Source organism: Lipotes vexillifer, unplaced genomic scaffold (assembly GCF_000442215.2).
Source record: "Lipotes vexillifer unplaced genomic scaffold, Lipotes_vexillifer_v1.1 scaffold1098, whole genome shotgun sequence".
NCBI lineage: Eukaryota > Metazoa > Chordata > Mammalia > Artiodactyla > Lipotidae > Lipotes > Lipotes vexillifer.
Genome location: NW_006798559.1, coordinates 458,000 through 480,986, shown reverse-complemented (window position 1 = coordinate 480,986; position 22,987 = coordinate 458,000). Strand labels below are relative to the sequence as shown.

General features: G+C 39.7%; 1 protein-coding gene across 1 annotated transcript in view; it reads left to right on the top strand.

Annotated features, from left to right (window-relative positions):
* Positions 1–707: 707 nt before the first annotated feature.
* The window catches only part of KCMF1 (potassium channel modulatory factor 1), a 29,261-nt gene continuing 6,981 nt past the window's right edge, over positions 708–22,987 (top strand). The window contains exons 1-5 of the mRNA XM_007470599.1: positions 708–738; positions 5,058–5,197; positions 19,143–19,244; positions 22,093–22,267; positions 22,523–22,660. Coding sequence (XP_007470661.1) covers positions 708–738; positions 5,058–5,197; positions 19,143–19,244; positions 22,093–22,267; positions 22,523–22,660 — 586 coding nt within the window. The remainder of the gene's footprint in view (positions 739–5,057; positions 5,198–19,142; positions 19,245–22,092; positions 22,268–22,522; positions 22,661–22,987) is intronic.

The window sequence follows — 22,987 nt, the reverse complement described above, 5'->3', positions numbered from 1 at the left end:
TTTGTAGTTATAACTTTTCAGGGTTTTGTTGTTGCTGTTGTTGTTGTTTTGTGCCTGGGGAGAGGGGGATTTCACGGGCAAGTTTTGTAATCCCCTAGGGAGGGTTTCTAGCTCACCCATATACTGAGGGTATATTAGGGTCTCAGCTTTATGAGGAATTGCCTGTTCAGACACCCCGCCGTGGCAGACCTTGGTCTTTGCTTCCTGTGTCTGTCCTGCAATGCTGTGAAAATTTAATGCTCAGATTTTTCCAAATAGATGCCCACTTCTTGAGTGATTACATTTAACCATTCCTCTTTCACTTGGGTTTTACCCTCTTGCTAGTTCATCAAGGCATTTAAAAAGTTTTTCTGCATTTTTTGAAACATTTTTAAGTTATGTCCATTAGGAATGTAAATCAGGGGAACAAATCCACCATGTAGTTGGAAATTCCTATATCATTTTACTGTGTTGTTTTTAGTCATTTTGGAAAGGAAATCTGGGATTAAATGTACATTTTTTTATTTATAAAATTGAAATGGAGAGTGGCCGTTTATGGCTGCTAATTAATGATATTTCTTTTTTTTATAGGTGTCAGCTGTGATGCATGTTTAAAAGGAAATTTTCGAGGTCGCAGATATAAGTGTTTAATTTGCTACGATTACGATCTTTGTGCATCTTGTTATGAAAGTGGTGCAACAACAACAAGGCATACAACTGACCACCCAATGCAGTGCATATTAACAAGGGTAGATTTTGGTACGTATTTAATTAAAATTTTAATGAATTATCATTTAGAACTTTGTGTGTATGTGTATGAAGAAGTAAAGGCAAAATGTTCTAAAACTGTCCCCAGTAGCATACATGAGGCTCCAAATTATTAAAAATAACATGAGTCTTACTTTTTTATTCTAAGTAATTTTTCCTCTTATAGTTTATTTATGAAAGCCATTCAGAAATAAATACAACCAGCAAGGTATGAAACGGAAGAGTGCCTCAGTAAAGAAGGAATAAAGTTTAAACTGACCGTTCTTGCTCTGGTTATCAGGAAGCAGATTATTTCTACAGTTGATTAGAAGGCACTGTCAATTCATAAGAAAAGCTTTAAATGTTTCATGCTGTAATTTCTTACTAGTCAACACTTGTTATTATCTGATTATAGCCATCCTAGTGGGTGTGAAGGTGAAGTGGTGGTATCTCACGTGGTTTTGATTTGCATTTCTCTGATGGCCAGTGATGTTGACCATCTTTTCTAGTGCTGATTAGCCATTTGTGGATCTGCTTTGGAGAAATGTCTATTCAGACATTTCTGCTTTGGAGAAATGTCTGTTAGCCATTTGTGGATGTGCTTTGGAGAAATGTCTATGAATAGACATTTTTTAATTGCTCATTTTTTAATTGGGTAATACGTCCTTTATTATTGACTTTTAATAGTTCTTTGTGTATTCCATACACAAGTTCCTTACAGATAAATGACTTGCAGAAATTTTCTCCTATTCTGTGGGTTGTCTTTTCACTTTCTTGATGGTATGTTTTGAAGCACGTAAGTTTTAATTTTGATGGTGTCTAGTTTATCTGTTTCTTTCCTTTGTTGTGCTTTTGGTGTCATATCTAGGAAACCATTGCCTAATCCGAGATCATAAAGACTTAAAATCATGTTTTCATCAAAGGGTTTTATAATTTTAGTATTTAAATTTAGATCTTTGATCCATTTTGAGTTAATTTTTGTGTGTGGAATGAGGTAGAGTTGCAACTTCATTCTTTGGCATGTGAATATCCAGTTGTCCCAGCGTCATTTGTTGAAAAGACTATTTTCTACCCAATGAATTGTCCTGGCATTACTGTTGCAGATCAGTTGACCGGAGGGAAAGGGGAAATTGGGGTGTGTTGGTCAAAGGGTACAAAGTTTTGTTATGCAAGATGAATAAGTTCCAGAGATCTAATGTATAGCATGGTGACCATAGTTAATGATATTGTATTGTATACTGGAAATTTTCAAAGAGGATAGATCTTTAATTAAATCTTCTCAACACACACACACACACACACACACACACACACAAAATGATAACTATGTAGAGGTAATAGAGATGTTAATTAGCTTGATTGTGGTGATCTTTTCACAGTGTATACATATGTGAAAACATATTTATACCATAAATATATACAGTTTTTATATGTCAAAGATATATCAGTAAAGCTGTTAAAAAAGAAAAATCAATTGACCATAAGTGTCAGTTTTAATTTCTGGACTCTCAATCTGTTCCGTTGATTTATATGCCTATATACCAGTACCACAGTGTCTCAATTATGTAGTAAGCTTTGAAATCAAAAAGTATGCGTCTTTGGGCTTCCCTGGTGGCGCAGTGGTTGAGAGTCCGCCTGCCGATGCAGGGGACACGGGTTCGTGCCCCGGTCCGGGAAGATCCCACATGCCGCGGAGCGGCTGGGCCCGTGAGCCATGGCCACTGAGCCTGTGCATCCGGAGCCTGTGCTCCGCAATGGGAGAGGCCACAACAATGAGAGGCCCGTGTCCCGCAAGAAATAAAAATTAAAAAAAAAAAAAAAAGTATGCGTCTTCAAGCTTTGTTCTTTTTGAAAGTTGTTTTGGGTATTCTAGATCCCTTGAATTTCATGTGAATTTTAGGATCAACTTGTCAAATTTCTGCAAAGGACCCAACTGGGATTTTGATACGAATTATTTTGTATCTGTAGATCAGTTTGGAGAGCAATGTTATTAAGTCTGCCAACCCATGAATGCGGGGTACCTTTCTGTTTATTTAGGCTATCTTTCTGTTTATTTAAGTCATCTTTCATTTCTTTCAGCAAAATTTTGTAGCTATCAGAGGATAAGTTTCACACTTCTTTTATTAAGTGTATTCCTAAATGTTTTATTCTTTTTGCTTTTGTAAATGGAATTTTTTTAATTTTTATTTTGGATTGTCCATTGCAAATTACAAAAAAAAATAGGTTTTTATATATAGATCTTGTATCCTGTAATGCTGCTGAACTTGTTTATGAGTTCTGATAGTTTTTTAGTGGATTCTTTAGGATTTTCTATATACAGCAGGGGTCCCCACAGCTACTGGAACGGGGCCTCACAGCAGGAGGTGAGCGGTGGGTGAGCAAGCGAAGTTTCACCTGTATTTACAGCCGCTCCCCATCACTCACATTACTGCCTGTCAGATCAGCGGCAGCATTAGGTTCTCATAGGAGTGGGAACCCTACTGAGAACTGCACATGCAAGGTGTCTAGGTTGCACGCTCCTTGTGAGAATCTAACACATGATGATCTGAGGTGGAGCTGAGGCGGTGATGCCAGCGCTGGGGAGCGGCTGCAAATACAGATTATCATTAGCAGAGAGGTTTCACTGCACAGAGATCACAATAAGTCAGTTGCTTGCAGACTCATATCAAAACCCTATCAGTGGGCTTCCCTGGTGACGCAGTGGTTTAGAGTCCGCCTGCCGATGCAGGGGACACGGGTTCGTGCCCCGGTCCGGGAAGATCCCACATGCTGCGGAGCAGCTGGGCCCGTGAGCCATGGCCGCTGAGCCTGCGCGTCCAGAGCCTGTGCTCTGCAAGGGGAGAGGCCACAACAGTGAGAGGCCCGTGTACCGCCAAAAAAAAAAAAAAAAAAACCCTACCAGTGAGTGGCAAGTGAAACAAGCTCAGAGCTCCCACTGATTCTGCATTATGATGAGTTGTATAATTATTTCATTATATATTACAATGTAATAATAATAGAAATAAAGTGCATAATAAACGTAATGTGCTTGAATCATCCCGAAGCCATACCCCCCACCCACCCCCATCCATGGAAACTGGTCCCTGGTGCCAAAAAGGTTGGGGATTGCTGATATCCAGGGTCATGTCATCTGCTAATTTTAGATAGTTTTACTTCTTCTTTTCCATCTCGATGCCTTTCGTTTCATTTTCTTGCCTAATTACTGTGGTTAGATCCTCCAGTAAAATATTGAATAGAAATGGCAAGAGTGGACATTCTTGTCTTGTTCCTGGTCTTAGGGGAGAGGCATCCAGTCTTCCACCAGTAAGTATGATGTTAGCTCTGGGTTTTTTGTAGATGCCCTTTATCAGGTAAGAAAGTTCTCTTCTTTTTTTTTTTTTTTATGTTTATCTCCACCTACCCCAAATTCACTTGGCAAGTCTTATGCATATAATAAATGGTCAATATATATGTAATGGGTAAATATTTTTAAGATAGTCTTAATTTCCCTAAAAATGAATGTGCACGAATCTACCATGTAGTAAACACTTTCTTTCATTTTCTCTTCTCACAGAAATGATCATATCCTCTTAAAGTAGGTATTTGTTTCATGTTAAATAATGAGATCTTTGTAATGAAGTGACATACTAAGTGTACTTTCAGTTGCATTTCCTTTTGTGCTACTAATGGAGAAAAATAGACTTATTCCTTGGCATGTGTTAATCAGGCAAACAAATTATTCCCACAGACTCTCACTAATTGGTCAGTTCTTCAGTAACCAAGTTGGGCAGAGTACGTTGTGGTAGTTCCCCATTCAAGTTAGCGTTTATAAGAACTGAATGCTTAGGGTCCTTCCTGCTATATGAATGGTATGTTCTGTAGATAAGTAGCTGCATCTAGGAGTTGGCATATTGATCATTGTCATCTGTTCTTTCCCTCTGAGCACTTGTGTTCTTGTATATATCTTTGTATTGACATTGGTGTTGCCACAGTATATACAGAGATAAAGAAAAAAATAAATTACAATAAAATTAGAACCAGGTGTGAAATTAGAGATGTTTCAAAATTAAATGAAGGGATATAAAGCTGTTTGCTTGCTTTACTCTTAAGGCTGTAGTAGCAAGTAGAGAAGGAATTTGGGAAGAGTGACATAGAGTCCTTGTGAGAATAAGGATGTTATAGAGGTAAACAGAGAGGTACCTAAGCACTCCTTGACAAAGTGAGGCTGTTGGTGGAGATTTCAGGCACCCTTTTTTTTTTTTTACATTATTGTACCACATGATTACATTTTTATATATTTTTTAAAAACGAATAATAATTATTTCTCAATGCAGTGCCACTCTGTTTTTCAGATTTGTACTATGGTGGGGAAGCTTTCTCTGTAGAGCAGCCACAGTCTTTTACTTGTCCCTATTGTGGAAAAATGGGCTATACGGAGACATCTCTTCAAGAACATGTTACTTCTGAACATGCAGAAACATCAACAGAAGTGGTAAGTGAAGCAGCCTTGTGTCTAAATGATATGGTAAAGTATTTTATTTCTAACATAAATAAAGCCATGTCGCTATCATCTACCTCCTGCTAAGTGTACTGATACTGTTTGTGTGATAACTGTTAAATTATCTTCTAACAGCAAATTTTACACATCCTAGGAGGGAGGCTGCACATGTAACGAGATGATGCCCCCTATTTGTCCACACTAGCCTTTCTTGCCGTGTTGCTAAAAGCACAACGTGGAATCTTAACCAAATTCAGGAGCCTTCAGTAAACACGTGGTGAAAAGGTTTAAAGCACCCCGACCTGCAACACATCTCTTTCCATAGTATTCTAGCTGCCTGATTGATTTCTCTTTTATAAGGAAACCTTCACAAGGAAATTTTAAAATCTTTGGTCATATACTAAGTAGAAATCATTGTCACATCTCATTGTGACATATCACTGACCTTCCTTGGTTTTCATCAGATCATATCTCTTGCTTCATAGGTCAGAGCTTTGAGGTCCCTAGAAGTTCCTCCTACTCTGATCTTTGCCAGTGGCCAGGGACCCAGAATAATACACAAAGAAAATCTTGGCTTGAAAGCTTTTTGGATATTTTACTTGACACCTGGGTCAACATATATCCAACTTCAAGAAATGATGAGTGCACCCCAAAGAGTCCCCTTCCCCCCATTTACCATTGGTAACAGTAGATAAAGTTAGCCATGAGAGCTGGAACTGTGGGTGTGGAACTCGGAGAGTTTGGGCACAAGCATTTGCACATTGCTTCAACTTATAAGCCCCTGAATGTACTCAAAACAAATTAACTGAAACTCAGGAGAAGTAAAGTAATGGTGTATCCAAGGACGCACAGCTAGTAAGGGACAGAGTCAGGTGTTTGAACTCAGCCAGAGTCCCTCTGGGTTGTAGAGTCCCTACTTAACCACTGTCTTATTCTGTCTCCACTACAGCCCTGCTGTTTACAGCTGTGAGAGTACAGGTTCACTGTTATCTCCACTTACACTGCTAGTTGATGTTAAAGTTGTTATAAGATTTATAGTTCAAACAGTTGGTAAATGTACATTATGTAGTTGTCAAGTCAAATTTTACCGTCTAACAACTCAAAAATGCTCTCATCTTGCACCTTGGGGAACCTCAGAACACTATTGTCACATTTTACTTGTGTTCTTAATTTGTTCTTTTTATTCTACAAAGGTGATTTTGCTTCCTTTTGGAACAGTCCCAGATAACAGTGTGAAGAATGAATGCTGATTTGATTGCATCTCTGTCCTGGTTGTTGTGGGAAAGTTGGAATAATTTCTCTTTGATTTAAATTCTGTTAAGTTTGAGAATTTATTTACCTAGATATAATAAGGAGGGGTTTCCCTATTGTAAACCTGGCATTCTTAAAATCATTATTACATTAGCCAGTAGGCCCTAGTGTAGTAGTTCCATCACCCCATTGGGACAGGACAATGTGTCGGTTTTCCACATCTAAAATTGGGGAATCCAGTGGAAACTCAAGTCCTCTCCATGAATGAAAAGCTAATTATTCATTTTTAAAAATGAGAGTCAACTACCAGCAGCCTTGCCTTTATTTTTTTCCAGAAAGTAATACAATTTATTTATACTCCTTTGTACCTGATACACAGTTTGAAAATTAAATACCATCCACAAATAGTTTTTTGGTCTGTCTCTCATAAGTTGTGTTCAGTTATATGCCTTCGTTTAGTTCCCCAACTTTTGGAACATAGCTCAAGGCAGCGGCCATACCATTTTTTCATATTAGTATTTGTGTAATATTTTAAGGATTTCTCCCTCCTCATGGGCTCTTAGTCTGCATGAGCACTGCATCTGCCTTGCTTCCCACTCATTAGCACACCCAGACATTTCAAAGTGAAAAATAGCAAGCAGGCAAGAATCTTTGTTACAAAGGTGCTTGATTCTTTGAATCATGTAGGTCATGTCCTAGATCCGGGGCTGACATCAGCAGGTGTACCACGTGTGGAATACTGGCCAGTGTCCATGCTCAATGATTGCTGCCTATGCCTTTCCAGGTGTTAAGTATTTTGAATGCCTCTAGGTATATATGTGAAACACATTATCAGCTCTGATGTGTTACAGTTATACGTAAATGTTCATGTGATATTATTATGTGTGCCCTCTCAACACCCTCCCCCCTGTGTTTTGCCAAGTCATGGTAATTAAAACATTTTTGAATTCTGGAGTTCAGGAGTGACTCATGTCATTTTGGAAGGTAGGGAATTAGATTCACATAATAACTGTATCTCTGTTTCTATTCCTGTTTATATTTTTCTTCCTAAATGCTTAATTTGCTATCCTTCTTTGCCCCTGCATTTCCTGCATATCTCTCCTCTGTACCACCAGCTTGTACCTTCCTCTAGGACTTAAGGATCTCACTCCTCTAACCAGCATCCCTTTGGAACATTTAGGAGCGAGAGGATATATCCCCGCAGATATTACTATCACCACTAGTAAGCACTTACCGATACCTGACATAGCTAGTAAGAAAGTGTACGGAAGGTTAATTTTTAAAATAACTTTGTAGTCTTTGTCTCTCTCTCTCTCTCTTTATATATATATACATATATATATATATTTTGTGTGTGTGTGTGTGTGCGCGGTACGCGAGCCTCTCACTGTTGTGGCCTCTCCCATTGCGGAGCACAGGCTCCAGACGCTCAGGCTCAGCCGCCATGGCTCACGGGCCCAGCCGCTCCGGGGCACGAACCCATGTCCCCTGCATCGGCAGGCGGACTCTCAACCACTGCGCCACCAGGGAAGCCCCTTTGTCTATACTTTTGTCTCCTTTTTCAACTTGGGACTCTAAGGCCCCAACCTAAGATTTGCCTCCTTTCTTAAGATTAATTTAAGATTGCTCAAGAGGCTTTTGATTTTGAGGATATGGAGGATCCTTCAAACTAGATATTATTAAAAACATCTGACATAGAATGCAGAGTGAAGATGATTAAAAATTTTACAAGCAGATTGGGTATATAGTCTCAGGGATTTTTTTTATAAACACCAAATCTGGTAAGCAGTGTGATTTTGAAGTTAAGCACAAGTTCTTGAAAACCCTCATAGTTATGAAACCTGGTAGATTGGGACAACTAACTAGTTTTTGGCTGCGGGAAGAATTAAGGGGGGAAGTAGCACAGTATGTAATTATCAAAATCCATCAAAGCTGGTGGTAGACGTGAGCGCTGGAGGTCAAGCGGGACTCTGCAAGCATGAAGGATTTGTTGAGGAAGTGGTAGGAGTGTGGAAGAAACATGGCGGGAAAGCTTTGAACATAAAAACATTAAGCATGACTCCTGAAATTTTTCTTAAATCTTACATTTGGGGCTTCCCTGGTGGCGCAGTGGTTGAGAGTCCGCCTGCCGATGCAGGGGACGCGGGTTCATGCCCTGGTCCGGGAAGATCCCACATGCCGCGGAGCGGCTGGGCCCCGTAAGCCATGACCGCTGAGCCTGCGTGTCCGGAGCCTGTGCTCCGCAACGGGAGGGGCCACAACAGTGAGAGGCCCGCGTACCGCAAAAAAAAAAAAAAGAAAAAAAAAAATCTTACATTTGAGGTGACTTGCACTGCAGCTAATTAGAAAGCCTTCAGGGATTTTTTGTTGTTGTTTTTAAATGAAATGTAGCTTTACCTCTAATTAATGATATGTAATTAATCTTTCAGTTCCTTGTTTAATAAGTCTCTTGCAATTTATATTAAGAACATTATGCTTTAAAAAGTAAAAGCACTTTTGTTCACCAACATTTTCTTCTCACTTCTAGAAATCTGTGTTGCAGTATACTACTCCGTTCATAATTGCATCAGTTCTCTAGCATTCCCTGCTGGAAGCTTTTTGCTTTCTATTTTTCATTTGGTTTTACTCTTTGGTTTCTTTACTCTCCAAAAAGGGGAGGTTAGGGCAATCTCCAGCTTTTAGGTTTTCATACGTGTAAGGGATACAGTCCCTCCCTTTTTTTTTTTTTTTTTTAAATTGTGTTAGTTTTGTTAATTTTTATTTTCCTAGGGATACATCCGTGTAAGTTTCTGAACTTGACACAAGGTTATTCATAATATCATCTTATTATATTGTCGATGTCTACGCTATCTGACTCTTTCTCATTTCTTTTTTGTTTTTTGGGGGTTTTTTTACCTTTTTTTTTTTTAATTAATTTTTATTGGAGTATAGTTGCTTTACAGTGTTGTGTTAGTTTCTACTATACAGCAAAGTGAATCATCTTGCACCTTGGGGAACCTCAGAACACTATTGTCACATCCCTCCCTTTTTAATGAAGACCTAGGTATGTTTGTAACAAATTGAGTTTAATTTTGAAATAGCATGGTTGTATTGTGTTCTATTTATACTGATTTGATAAGAAGTAAAAACCAAGAAGAAAGAATTATTTTAGAAATTTTTCACAATCTGACTTTATACAATTTTATTCTTATGGAGAAACATGATGACATAAAAGGACTTTTAAATTTTTTTTAATGAGTCAGAATAATCTGTTTTAGCTGATAATTTATTTAATATTTAGACAGTTGTTAGAGTGTAAATTAAAAGGAGCCATAGAACACAGAATAGAAGTTATCATCATTGTGGCATTTTGTGTATAAACAGATGCATTTGATACCTAAATTAAACAAGCAGGAAAATATAAGATCAAATATATTTCAAACCAAAATAATGTGACAGATATGGTTTATACATGAGGGCTATGAAAGGTTACATATTTTTAAATTGTGTATAGGACTTTTAAATTTTGACCATCAAAACAGTATCTGTATTTCATTGAAAGACCATTTTAATATGTAGATATATAGAGCTAACTTCCCAACACAGGTGTTTCCTTATTAGGAACAATAATAATGGAGTGAACCACAATTTTTACAAATCTCCTAATCTAATCTTGTACATTTTCTTAAATGTTATAATTACCTATTTACTCTTATAATCAGGTAATCAAGAAAAGTAAGCATTTAAAAGCCAAATACACATTTTTAAAAAAAAATAGGCTTTGATTGACTGTTACTCCTTGCATTCTTCTTCTTCAAAGAATGCAGTTGGATGCTGTCTGCTTTTCTGTGAACTAACAATGGTATTTTATTTAATAATAGTGGAGGAATACATAAAACTACCGTTGCTACAGGCAACCGTATAGCTACTACTCAGTTGCATTTAGCTAGAGAGATGGTAGTAGACCAGGATTTGGTACTTTTACCATTTGTGCTTTTCATTACTTTTGACTCAGAACACTTTCTGTTTTATTAATCACTTTTTTACTGTCTTTAGTATTTGGCTGTCTTTGCACATTTTTAGTAATAGTTATTTTGAGCATATTTACTTGTTTATAATCAGATAGTAATACTTTTGATTTTAAGGGTGATACAGCCATTGGTTTCCCAGTAGACTTTTGAGTTGATAGCACAGAAGGAGATGATAAGGAGACATGTTGGGGATTCCAGATTGTTCTAGGATAATTCAGTTTGTGTGTGTGTGTCATGATATTTTAAAAGATATTTCTATAAGAGATCAGTTCCTTAAGGGAATATGAAAACCAGGAGGGGAATCATTTAGAATATTATGAAACTGAGGTAATAAAAGCTTTTCCAAGAAGGTGTTGTGCCTGGTATTTCAGAGTATATTGTTGTCCTGGGTAGGGTTTTCATTGCTCTGTACTTCCCTCTGAGTTGAAGCAAACTCCCGTAGGGGAAGGTAAGTAGGCAGTTTTCAGAATGGGAAGAACACCCAATATGAAGGGGAACGCTGGGTAAGAGAGCAGCAGGTGTAGAGACATTCATTTTGGGTTCTTTTTTTCTTTGGCCACTGGTTTGGTTTCTTCTTTGTCCTGTGAAATACTGGCTTGTCTAGTTCAGTGTCTGGACAGCTAATTTCAAGTCAGTGCATAGAAGTGGGGCCTCTTCTTGCAGGGCTTGCAGAAAGATTTGTAGGGAGGGGCGTATAAATTAAAGATGGGACCTCTCTGGCAACTATTGGAAAATTATAAGGTAGCTCAGAAGTCCTTTAAACACTTTTCAGCCTTGTCTCTTCTCCTGGTATCCCTTTCTTCCCCATCGTGCCCCTCAGGTTAAAAAAAGAAAAACTGGTTAAGAAAATTATTTGAAGACGCCAGTCTCGGTCTTCATAGCTGAGGTTATTTTTTCTAGGAAATCCTACCAAACTCAGCCTCACTTGACAAACTTGTAATGCTCTTGAGGAGAGCATACAAAGCTTCTGTCATTGCCAGACACTAAACTCATTATAAACAACATAAACCCACTAACTTACGTAGAGTCATTTGTGACTTTTCGCTAAAACTGTTGCTGGCTTTGGGGCCTGACTCCCTGTGCCTGTCTCCCTGCAGCTCGCAGGTGCTTACTGACACACTATGCAACAAGAGGTGGCCGTTGCCTTTTCTTTCTCTAGGTCTACAGGGGAAATAGATAGCTTACCCCAGGATAGGTGGAAACAGTAAAGCTTACACTGGGGTTTTTCTTCTAAGTACTCATGGATATGAGTGCTCATATTCAGAGTCAACTGTGAACAGGATAAAGAAATGCGAGCGCCCTAACCCCTCTGGAGTTACTTTTCATTGTGGCTAAATTACGTTTTTTCAAGTGTTACGAATTCCCAGGACATCAGTATACACATGTAATTTAAATCTATGTCCAAGAAACATGTTTAAAACCAAAACTTTAATTATTTAGTACTTTTAAATCATATATAAAAATGTAAGGAAAACTGAAATTTTTGTATTTAACGAAAACTCCCTAACATTCTAAATGCTGCTCTTTGGAAGCAGGTGACAGTTCCAACCTAAGCATTAAAATGGAGAGAATGGAACTGAGGAGAAAAATAAATTCAATATGACGTAGGTTATACTTAATTATAAGTTAATTTGAGTGTTCCACTGCAACAGCAGAAAATCAGGTTATAATCGAGTTGAACATTGTGATCACTCGGCTCTTGAAAGAACCTATATCTGTATTGACAAAACAGATGGCTAAGGTGCATGTAGCTACAATTTAGATGGTTCTAGAGAAGGCCCAAAATGAGTTTGTTGACCATGTAGCATAGATTTTCCACTAGTGCTTTTTGTATGTCCTCAAAGCGAAACTTCACTCTGGTCTTATTTTCATTATATCTGCAGATTTTATAAGATAAACTACTTTTAATTACTCAAGAGGTCCAAAAACCTGGAGTTATCAGTTAGCCTTAGCTAATTAGTTAATTCAGTAGGATGTCAACTCTCTTTTTTTAGTATGAGGAGTAAAATATAATGCATGTGAGGGGTTTTGTATGTCATGGCTTTAAATGATAATAGCTCCTTTGGTTCACCACTTTTCAGTAAAAGAAACTTTGTTAAAAACACCCCCATTGTATTGCAGTTTATCAGAAAATCTGCCTTACAGAACAAGCCCAATGGTATTTCTAGAGCTGAATTTGAGTTCCTCAAAAGGAGAGACACAAATTGTGCCCCAGACGTGAATTGTACCTAAGTATTTACTCAGTAAATACTTAATGAATTAGTTAATCCATAGTAACAAAATTATACAGTATGGCAAATTTAACCAGTCAGAACTTTAACTTTACCAGCTTACCTGGACTTCACAGCGTAAGTCCTTTAACTTACAGAAATTAGGACACAGTTGTAAAGGGCAGCACAAGAGAAGGTATGCTTATCGCACTTCCAGAAGTTGCCCTTATCTTAAACGACACTCACAAGGCTTTACTTAAATGTTTTTATTTGAATTTACTACATAGTCTACATAAATATCGTAAAAAAGGAAGAGCCCAACTTTAAGAAGAGGCTATTTTTGTAAATGTCCTTTGGACACCTGGTTTGGAACTCAGAGCACAGTAAGCACATAAGTTGCCAGAACACTTCATGTAGTGAAGTTTGATTTCAAAGCTAGCTTGGGAAAACCTAGGTAACCTTATACTAGAAAATTAGTATAGTATTAAACAACACAGGAAAATTATTTGTCTTGAAATTATGTTCTTGTGTTATTATTGGGGAAAAACAGCACATTCACATAAGGATGAAGAAATAGAGCTTTTCTGAAGACAGTAGAGCTATGGCAGTGGGCAGGTTCTTCACTGCATTTTAATTTTGCTTCAGAACTTATAACTCCTCAGATACAAGGCTGTTACTTTTAATCTTTTCAGCCATGATTAACTTCATATCTTGACTCACAGCTGTAATAAAGGAATGAGGAATGGAAAAGGGGGAAGGAGTTTTGAAGTAATGACCGGACCAAAAAACAGGGAAACAAAGGAGGATGGGGGCTGCAGAAGGGCTAGTGTGTGAGAGAAAGTGTGGGTGCCTGAGCAGAAATTAACTGAGTTGTTAGCTGTGATGGAGGAAATGGGTCAGGGTGGGGCACAACATTTACTTTGCCCTCGGACGGATGACGTCAGAAGAAAGGCTGTTGTGGGTCATGCCTGGGTCAGTTATTAAGGACAGCTTAGGGAAACATTTGCTGGTCTTTCTCAAGACTTCGTGTATTCCTAACTTCTCACTGTGTCTCTCCAGCTATTAACCAGGAGCATTACATCTAATATGTCAAGTGTGAGGTAGTGCTTTCCGAAGTCATCAGATTCTTGGAGTAAAGCACGATGGCTGTCAGCATAATAAATTTAAAACGTGACCTCTACCCACACAGACTTTATAGCATGTCTAAAAACCAAACTAGCTCGTCTGGCACAATTGGAGAAAAACGCAAGAAGGAGTCAGGGCTTTGTGACTTGAGGTGGGCCTTGAAAAATGGGTGTTACTTCAAAGAGTGGACAGAATGGAAGGAATGGTATTACTCAAGGGAAGAGACATGAACCAAGATGCAGTGTTAGAAAGAACACAGGAGGTGGAGAGGACGGTAAGGCATTGATTGTTGTGTGAAGAAGTGGGAGGACTGAATCAGCCAAATGAAGCCAGATAGTAGAGAGCCTTTAAAACCAGAATATCTGTCCACTTGGTTTGGTGGACAATAAAGAGAAGTGTTTGCCCCTGTACAGCGGAGAGACATTTTCTCTACCATCATGACACCTAGGCTCTCATTTGGGAAGGGAAGGATGGTAGGGTTTGAGTGATTCTGTAGTTCTTTTGAAACAGGATGAACTTAATCATAATGAGTATGTGGATGAACATGGATCAAAAAAGGGTAGAGGGGCTTCCCTGGTGGCGCAGTGGTTGAGAGTCCGCCTGCCGATGCAGGGGACACGGGTTCGTGCCCTGGTCTGGGAGGATCCCGCGTGCCGCGGAACGGCTGGGCCCGTGAGCCATGGCCGCTGAGCCTGCGCGTCCGGAGCCTGTGCTCCGCAACGGGAGAGGCCGTAGCAGTGAGAGGCCCGCGTAACCCAAAAAAAAAAAAAAAAAAAAAAAAAAAGGGTAGAAATTACAAAGAAACTTTTGCTGCCTGTTATAAGACTATGATCATCAGAGAAATGATGCCTCAGACTTTTGGTATCACCAGAAAGTAACAACAGAAGATGATGTAAGGAAATCACAGCTTTTGAACATGTATTCTCAAAAGGAAAATGTTTCTCATGGGTGTAAAGTTAGATCAAAGAAATAAATGAGTTTATCAGGTTTGTGATCCAGAAACCTAGTCAAGAAATGCCGATTGCCAAGGCAATTATTTCACTTAAGGTGTTTGCTGTTGAGAAGAAGCATGGTGTCCCAGAATCTGAGTTCAAGGGCAGTTTCAAGTGGTCTAAGAAGATGATGCATCGAAGTGGATCATCCTCATGGTGAAGAACCTACCTAGCTCCCCAGCAGCTGCTGAACGAATTTGCTGAAAGACCAGTCTCTCTATAATGCTGCAGTCTAGCTTCAGTGAAGGCCAGGTTATATGCTGGATCAGATAGGCAGTTTTCAAAATGCGTTTTTCTGTAGCAGTGAACAAAATGGGCAAGAAGTGTATTATGAAGCCTATCCAAAAAAAGGAGGGAGAGAGAGAGAGAGAGGAAAAGAACTCACCACATCATAGGAACTTAAATCCTCCTCTCTTGTTGTTTTAAAACACTGTACAGTAGCCAGACAGAATGCCACCTGGAGAGAGGGTTTTCGAGTTCAAGAAGGAAGCTGGGGGAAATCCGAACTTTCTTTAGACTGGTTGATAATTATATGGGGCGCTTGCTTTTAGATTTCTTTTTTAATGCACATGGCCTGTCACAGGGAAGGTTTTGTAAACTCAGTAGTGACTTAGCATTTACCTGTTGAATAGTAACTTCAGAAGGTATGTTCTAGACATTGGTCACACAGGTGACCACCGGTGTTAAGAATCTGTACTGACTGGTTACTCACTGGCCATCATGCACTGGGAACATGTGGAAAAGTGGAAACTCCATTATGTTTTTGGCCTGGGGTCTCACCTCAGTACATGGGTAACGGCTTCCAAAGGTGCTGCAGGTAAAAAGCAGGACTGATGGTGACCCTCAGTGTCAGGATGACACAGAAGGGGAAGACTCAAGCAATAGCAAAGATTGCTAAGACTGAGAATAGCAAGGACATTTGTGAATAAGCATGTGGGGGAGGGGTAGCTAGTGACAACATTTGGTGTTTCATACAACAGGGTAAGTATTATTTTTCAGTACCTTTGTATATTCAAGCAGTATTTACCAAACTTTCTAATTATAAAGTAACTGAGACCCTTGTCAAAATACAGATTCTCAAACCTAGAATCACTTTCTAGGCAGGAGTCTAGGCAACTATTTTTTTATACATTTTTTAATTTAATTTTATTTTTTATACAGCAGGTTCTTATTAGTTACCTGTTTTATACATATTAGTGTATACATGTCAATCCCAATCTCCCAATTCATCCCACCGCCACCACTCCCCCCGCCGCTTTCCCCCCTTGGTGTCCATACGTTTGTAGGAAACTGTATTTTTAACAAATGCTCCAGATGAATTATATCCTTAGCACGTTTAGGAAGCACTGACTTAAGCCAATTCAGTAAGCCTTAACGTTGACAAATTGTTGTAATTTTTTAAATTTTTTATTTTATTGAAATATAGTTGATTTACAGTGTTGTGTTGTCATAATTTTAAGCTAATGTGTTAGCTTAAATTTAATGGAATTTTCTTGCTCAGGTGATAGATATTTCTATATCATGTGGCGGTAGAAGTATGATAAATATTAATGTTGACAGGCTCATAATTTTAGGGTTAATAGCTTATCCTTTGTGTGGAATTTGCCTGTCCTGTAAAGGGTATTAGGTACCATCTTGGGGAAATAAAGACACACTCAGAGCTAAGCTGCATTTGTGCTCCAGGGTGCAGGGTGGCGTCTGTCTCTATTCCCACCTCTTCTCTGTTTCTCCTGCCCCACTTTGCTCTTTTTTCTCCCTTCCTCTTGTTCCCTCAATTATCTCTCAGAAAGTATAACCTTGATTTACCAAAGTTTTTATCCTGAAACATGAGTTAGCTTGCTAAGTATACAATGTAAAGACTTGTAAGGTGACCGGGCCTCCGGTCCATCAGCACTTAGTTTTCCCTTCCAGGTCTTCATCTGAATTAGCTTCATGTGGCCCCAAGTGTCACAGCATCTTCACTTGGTTCTAATCTAGCCTCTTGATTTTTCTGTGCCAGCTGCCAAACTAGGTGGTCCTCCTACCCCAGTAGTTCCTTATCCTTGGTAATCCTTTATCCCTAGTTACTAGAGAAGTGTTTGCTTTTGTGTTATTTCTCTCTAAGTGAAGCAGTCTGAATACCTTCATCCTGCCTTATCCCTACAGTGAAATATAAAAGATTTTGAGTTACAGAACTGAAGCTAATATACAATATTGAAGGATCTTGATTTTCCTTCTATTTTACATCCCTAACTCAAAGGTGCTCTTCTAATTTGTAGGAGATTATCAGTCCTCTTAGGACATTCTTAGTATGTTTGGTATCTGTACTTTCCCATTCTGTCTTCCTTCCAGGAATGCATGTTCTCAAGGAGACTTTCCTCATCCAAGTTCATTTACGGGCATCCTCACAGTACTGCAACTTCTGTAGCTATCTTTCTGCAGTTCAAGTTATAAATAGATAACCACCTTTTGGTGGTTATTTTCTCTTTGGATAAAAATCTCATACATGCAACTGGAGGTTGTTTCTGCTTCTCCAAACATTGTTGGTCTTTTTGCTTTTAGCAAATCTGGTCACAGTTCCCAAACAAGAAAGAAATCACACTGTCCTGCATTTCTCAAAGAGTTTACAATCTAGCTAGACGAGACAGAAACATGTGAAAAGCAAAATCAGTATATCAGACTCTACCCCACAGTGCCACAGCACAGGAATGGTACAGACAGTAAAACCCAAGTTCCTGGTAAGGAGAGAGTTGATAATCTGTAAACTTGTAAACAGATCCAATTGCTTTTCTCTCTGGCAGCAAAAAAAAAAAAAAAAAAAACACGTTTCTGGCATCTTCTGAAAAAACACAGGCATAGCTGTCTACTTCTTTCTCTCATTTGCCTCACAAGTATGTCCCATTGTGACCTCCCTAATTCTTTTGCACAGTCTTGCTTAAATGTTATTTTTCCCGAGCAACTTTAGGTTTTCTTGAGGATATTTCTCAGGGTCCTGAGGCAGATAATCAGGACAGCTGACTGTTTGTTTGCACATTAAGAGGAACCTGGGATCACATCAGAGTCCAGGAACTTCTGCCTTCTAGTCATTAGAGAGAGGGATTTTTGTTCGCTCAGGCTCTGGGAATCAGAGTGGTTTGTTTTCCCCTCCGTATCCCGGTGTTGTCCTTGCAGGTCCCGCCTTTTTCCTGCTGCCTCATCTCCAGTGCCTCTCTCCTCTCCCGCTTGCTGTGAGCTGGCAGTAAGGTCAGCCACATGCCCAGTCTTACTCCAGGTGAAAGAACTTAGGCACAGGACACATGTATTGGCGAGATGAACCCTACCCTCAGCTCTCCTGTCCCTGGAGGGCCACAAGCTGAGACCTTTCATTGTCCGGGTCCTGTGGCTCCCTTTGGTTGTGCTCCTTTGCTGATATTAGACCTTTCTTCTTGGTTCTGTTCTTTCAGGTTGAGGTTCTTCATACTTCAGGGCTTGGCTACCACTCTTAGGCCATCATCTGTCCAGTTGGATTTCTGGAAGAGTAAGGGCCTTTCCCCTGAAAGTTGTGCATTCTTCCTGGCCTTCCCTCTCCTGCCTCCTATTTCACCACTTCTGTTGAAACTGCTGTTTCAGAAACCACATTCCCAACCTGTCAAGCCTCCTCTGCCTATGGACACGTTATTTTATTTCTTCTTTCTCCTCCTGTCCCTTGCCCTCAGGCCCACAGCGAAGTTGTCTTCTACTCCTTGACCTGCTCTGATCACAAGCTTTTGTCCTACCTCCCATCCTTCTGGGAAGTAAAGTTCTAAAAATGGTCTCTCATACCCACTCGCCACCTTGGAAGTCCCATTCACGAATCGATAGAGCATATTTGCATATTATCAGTAGTCATTGTCTGTCTTACCATACCACATTCAAAGTATTTAAGTTCGTGCAGTTGTGTTTTTAGTAAGAGCTTTGCTGTCTTGTTTGGCTGTTGGCCCTCAAGTCTAGCTTACTTTAGGGAAGCTTATGTCTCAGCCTTTACCAATAAGACTGGACTTAGACATGAATGTGCACTAAATAGCACACTAAAAAGCTATTTTTATGGCAACCGTGTTACTAGACCATGCAGATGAATCGGCCAGGCTGTTGGAAGTCGTTGCCAGAGCTCAGATTTGACCTTTGTGTTTAGAATTGTCTGTCTGAGCCTGACAGACATCTGCTTCGGTGGAGTCAGCACTGATGCCTGCGGTTCTTGTTCAGCCTCCGCAGCTGTTCACTAGTTCAGGATCTGCTTTGTTTTTGCCTGGTTAAAACCTGGTCAGGGTAAAATGTACAGTAAAGTATTCATCCGGAAAAATGTCTGATCAGTGTTCCTCTGTAAGTAAACCTGCTTTCTTTACTTTCATTTCAGATTTGTCCAATATGTGCGGCATTGCCTGGAGGCGATCCTAATCATGTCACGGATGACTTTGCAGCTCATCTTACACTTGAACACAGAGCCCCTAGAGATTTAATATCCTTTCGAGAGGCAACAAGGGGGAAAGTTGTTGGTAACATTTATCATTTCGATGAATTTTAAGGATGGCGTCCCCAAAGAGGAAAACTAACCTCCAGACTATCTTAGTTGATTTAACCTTTTCCTAAGAGTGACTCAGTGTTAAGGTGCAATTTCTTATTTCTCTTTTTCTGCGCTATGACTGTTACATTAATCATGCTCAGTAAGTGAAAGTTCCCTTGCTCATCATCTTTAGTTCGTTACCATCAGATTTTTTTTTAAGACAGTTTGACCAGGTTATAAGTCTTCAGGAGGGTGTTTTCATACGAAAGAGGAAAATGCTAATCCACCCCTGTTCTCTGTTGCCTCACCCTGTTATAGGCTGGATGGTGGGCAGGTGTGCATCGTGGGGCTTCCTACCCTTTTGGAGTTTCCTCCTCCAGAGAGAGCCATTTCCTGCCCAGTCTCTGAGTGGGATAGCATAAGGTCAGGTCCAGCTCTAAATTCCTTTCCCACTTTCATTTCTGCTTCCCCTCCCAAACCAATCTCATGACAGTTCCTGGCAGTGTTCCCTAATAATCTCCAAGAGATTACTGGCCCCCCAGAGTAAATTAATTTTGTAGACTCGGTGCTTCTGGTTTCAAGTGATGAATTATTTTTCTGAAACTATCACCTATTAACATAGAGTTCTGTTCTCATGCAATTCAAGAGCTAATCACAAACTTTCTCCCTGCCAGACTTCATTCTGATTCCTTTGCTTGCCTCCTGGCAATCATAATTCAGGCTTAGACTTATTTGAGGAAGAAACTGATCTGGTGGTTTTCTTGTCCTACAGGTCCCATCCCTTGCTCACAGTTCCTAATTTTCTAATTAGAAATATGGCCCTTTAGAGTTAGGGGAAGATAAGTGGAAACTAATGGAAAGAAAAATACATGGACCCATCCTGAGAAGTTAGAATATCAGCCTGGGCTGAGCCAGTCTAGGACAAGTACTGAAAGAACAGAGGAACCCACTCTTCCTCTCTCCTAAATGCAGGAGACACTAAAAGCAAAATGAGGAAAGCGGTGCTTGCTTGTTTTTGTTTTTGTTTTTGTTTTTTCCAAGAGAATATGAAACTCCAAATAGGCCAAGAATACTTTAGCCTTAGGGTCACTTCTCATTTTGTATAAAAGAATCCTATAACGATACCCAGAGTTATGCTTGATCCATGCTTCACTCCATCTTCATGGAGAAGCTGGGCAAATAACTTAAAACCATGCTGTTATCCTGCACTTTTTCAGCAAGTTCTAGGGCCTCTAGTGAAATTAGTATCCATTCAGTAGAATGTCCCGTATCATCTACATGCATTTTTGTAAGATTTTTATGAGTCTTTCATTACCAAGAAAAGATTAACTTATGCAAAACATAAGAATAAGAGAAGTCATGTGTTGCGTTTTAGATTACTAACAAGTATTATCATTAAGTTCTAGAAAGCAAAATGTTGGCATAGCAGTTTTCCTGGAAACATAACTGATTTCTCAGGAACTTCAAGTGCTACTGTGTGGTAATTTTGTTTGACATGAGGGAGTGGCTTGTTTCTAAGCCTCTTAAGCACCCAAACTTTTTTTTTTTTTTTTTAACTACTTTGATGGAACTCCTCCTAAAGTGCACTTTTTACACTTTTTAAAAGCAGAGTGTGATGATCACAACATCACTTTCTGCAGAACCCAAGCCACCGTCATACCACCGTGAAACAGTGTGCATTATGGTGGCGCCTGAGGGCTTCCTGGAGCCGCCACCCACCCTGTCCCCACGTGACTCCTGAACCATCAGCTGAAAAAGCTGGGAAGTCAACACAAAAATTAATCTGTATTATATAGCTGTCTGTTGGCTGCCTTGTTTCTTTTTTTTTTTTTTAATTTTTGTTAGAGTATGCTTGATTTACGGTGTTGTGCTAGTTTCTGCTGTCCAGCAAAGTGACTCAGTTACACATATACATAGATCCGCTCTTTCTTTAGATTCTTCTCCCATATATTGGCTGCTTTGAAAGAAGATCTCCCCTGCTACAATATCTAGTTCACCCAGTCACCCTCCCCACCCTCCTTGCACACTCACGCTCACCTGTGTGGAGGCAACACAGTGTTGTCTTCATGAGTTTTGGCAGCTTTTCGCTCCTCAGGACCTTCAGTGTAACTCACACGCAGGTGTGTAAGATGGTCGAGGCTGCTGGGACTTTGACTTCTTGATAAATGTGCTGTTACTCTCTCTGTGTCCACCTGTACAGGAAATTCAAATCTGGTTTTCTGCTTAGCAGCAGCATTGGAAGAAAAAAAAAAAAAACTTGACAGGTTAAAACTAATAGCCAGAAGGAGTCTTTTACTCCTGAATTTAAATTATTTATACTGTTCGGTTCTCATTACAGATGGTCATTGAGATTTGATTAGCCTGTATATTAGCACAGTTCTCACCAAATATAAAAAATTGCTGGTTATTACTTGTGGTTACTTCGGTATGAACGTATATGGAATTCAATACTGACTTGAGGGTGAGAGAATGTCTCACCCTGGGTGTCTGGCCAGGCAGTGCCTCTCACCTTGTTTGGCAGTGTTAGGGAGGAAAACTTTTTTTTCTCTTTGAAAACACACACACATACACAACATACACACACAGTATACACATACTCACATGTTGCTTTATATTTGAGTGTCTTTTTTTAGAGTTAATAGCCCTCATAGATATAGTTGTACTATTTGTATTCTAAATGAAATGTGCTATTTTAAAATGCTTATAATTTGGGAAATCTGCATGTCTGTCTTGCAAGGACTCGAGTGATTTTTTTTTTTCTTCCTATGAAATACTTCAGTTTTTTCCTTAACTTTGGAGTTATGATGAATCGAGTGGTGTTCGACATGTACGTAGAATGTTTCACCCTGGCCGGGGATTGGGAGGTCCTCGTGCACGTAGATCAAACATGCACTTTACTAGCAGTTCTACTGGTGGACTTTCTTCTTCTCAGAGTTCATATTCTCCAAGCAATAGGGAAGCCATGGATCCTATAGCTGGTAAGTTAGTTTCACGTTAATAAAGGAAATGGCTGGGGATGGTGGAGCTCCCTTTAAAAATTTTTGGTAGGATTTGTATTCTTAGTCTCTTATCACACGCCACATGTTCCTTGACAAAATTCGTCTAAATTTTATAAGTATAAAATACGTTTAAAGTAGACCACATAAAGTAGTTCATATTATTTTGGCATTTCTTTAAGTACTTAGAGGTATAAGAGAATAAGGAACAGTCAATGTTCTATTTGCGGCCTCCAGTGAAACCCAAGAAAGTCATAGAAGATGTCAGAGTTGAAAGACCTGCAGAATTTCATGGCTCAGCCTCCACAAGCACACAGATAAGAAAACTAATTGACAGGACTAAAGAATTAAGCTCTTCTCATGGAAGAAAGTCAAGTAGGAGTGTCTTGTCCTTGCCTTGATTTGAGAACTATATTATTGTGGAACATTCGTGTTTTAATAGCTTGGGAAAATCTCACTTTAAAAAACATTTGGAGGCTTCCATGGTGGCGCAGTGGTTAAGAATCCACCTGCCGGGCTTCCCTGGTGGCGCAGCGGTTGAGAGTCCGCCTGCTGATGCAGGGGACACGGGTTCGTGGCCCGGTCCGGGAGGATCTCACGTGTCGCGGAGCGGCTGGGCCCGTGGGCCATGGCCGCTGAGCCTGCGCGTCCGGAGCCTGTGCTCCGCAATGGGAGAGGCCACAACAGTGAGAGGCCTGTGTA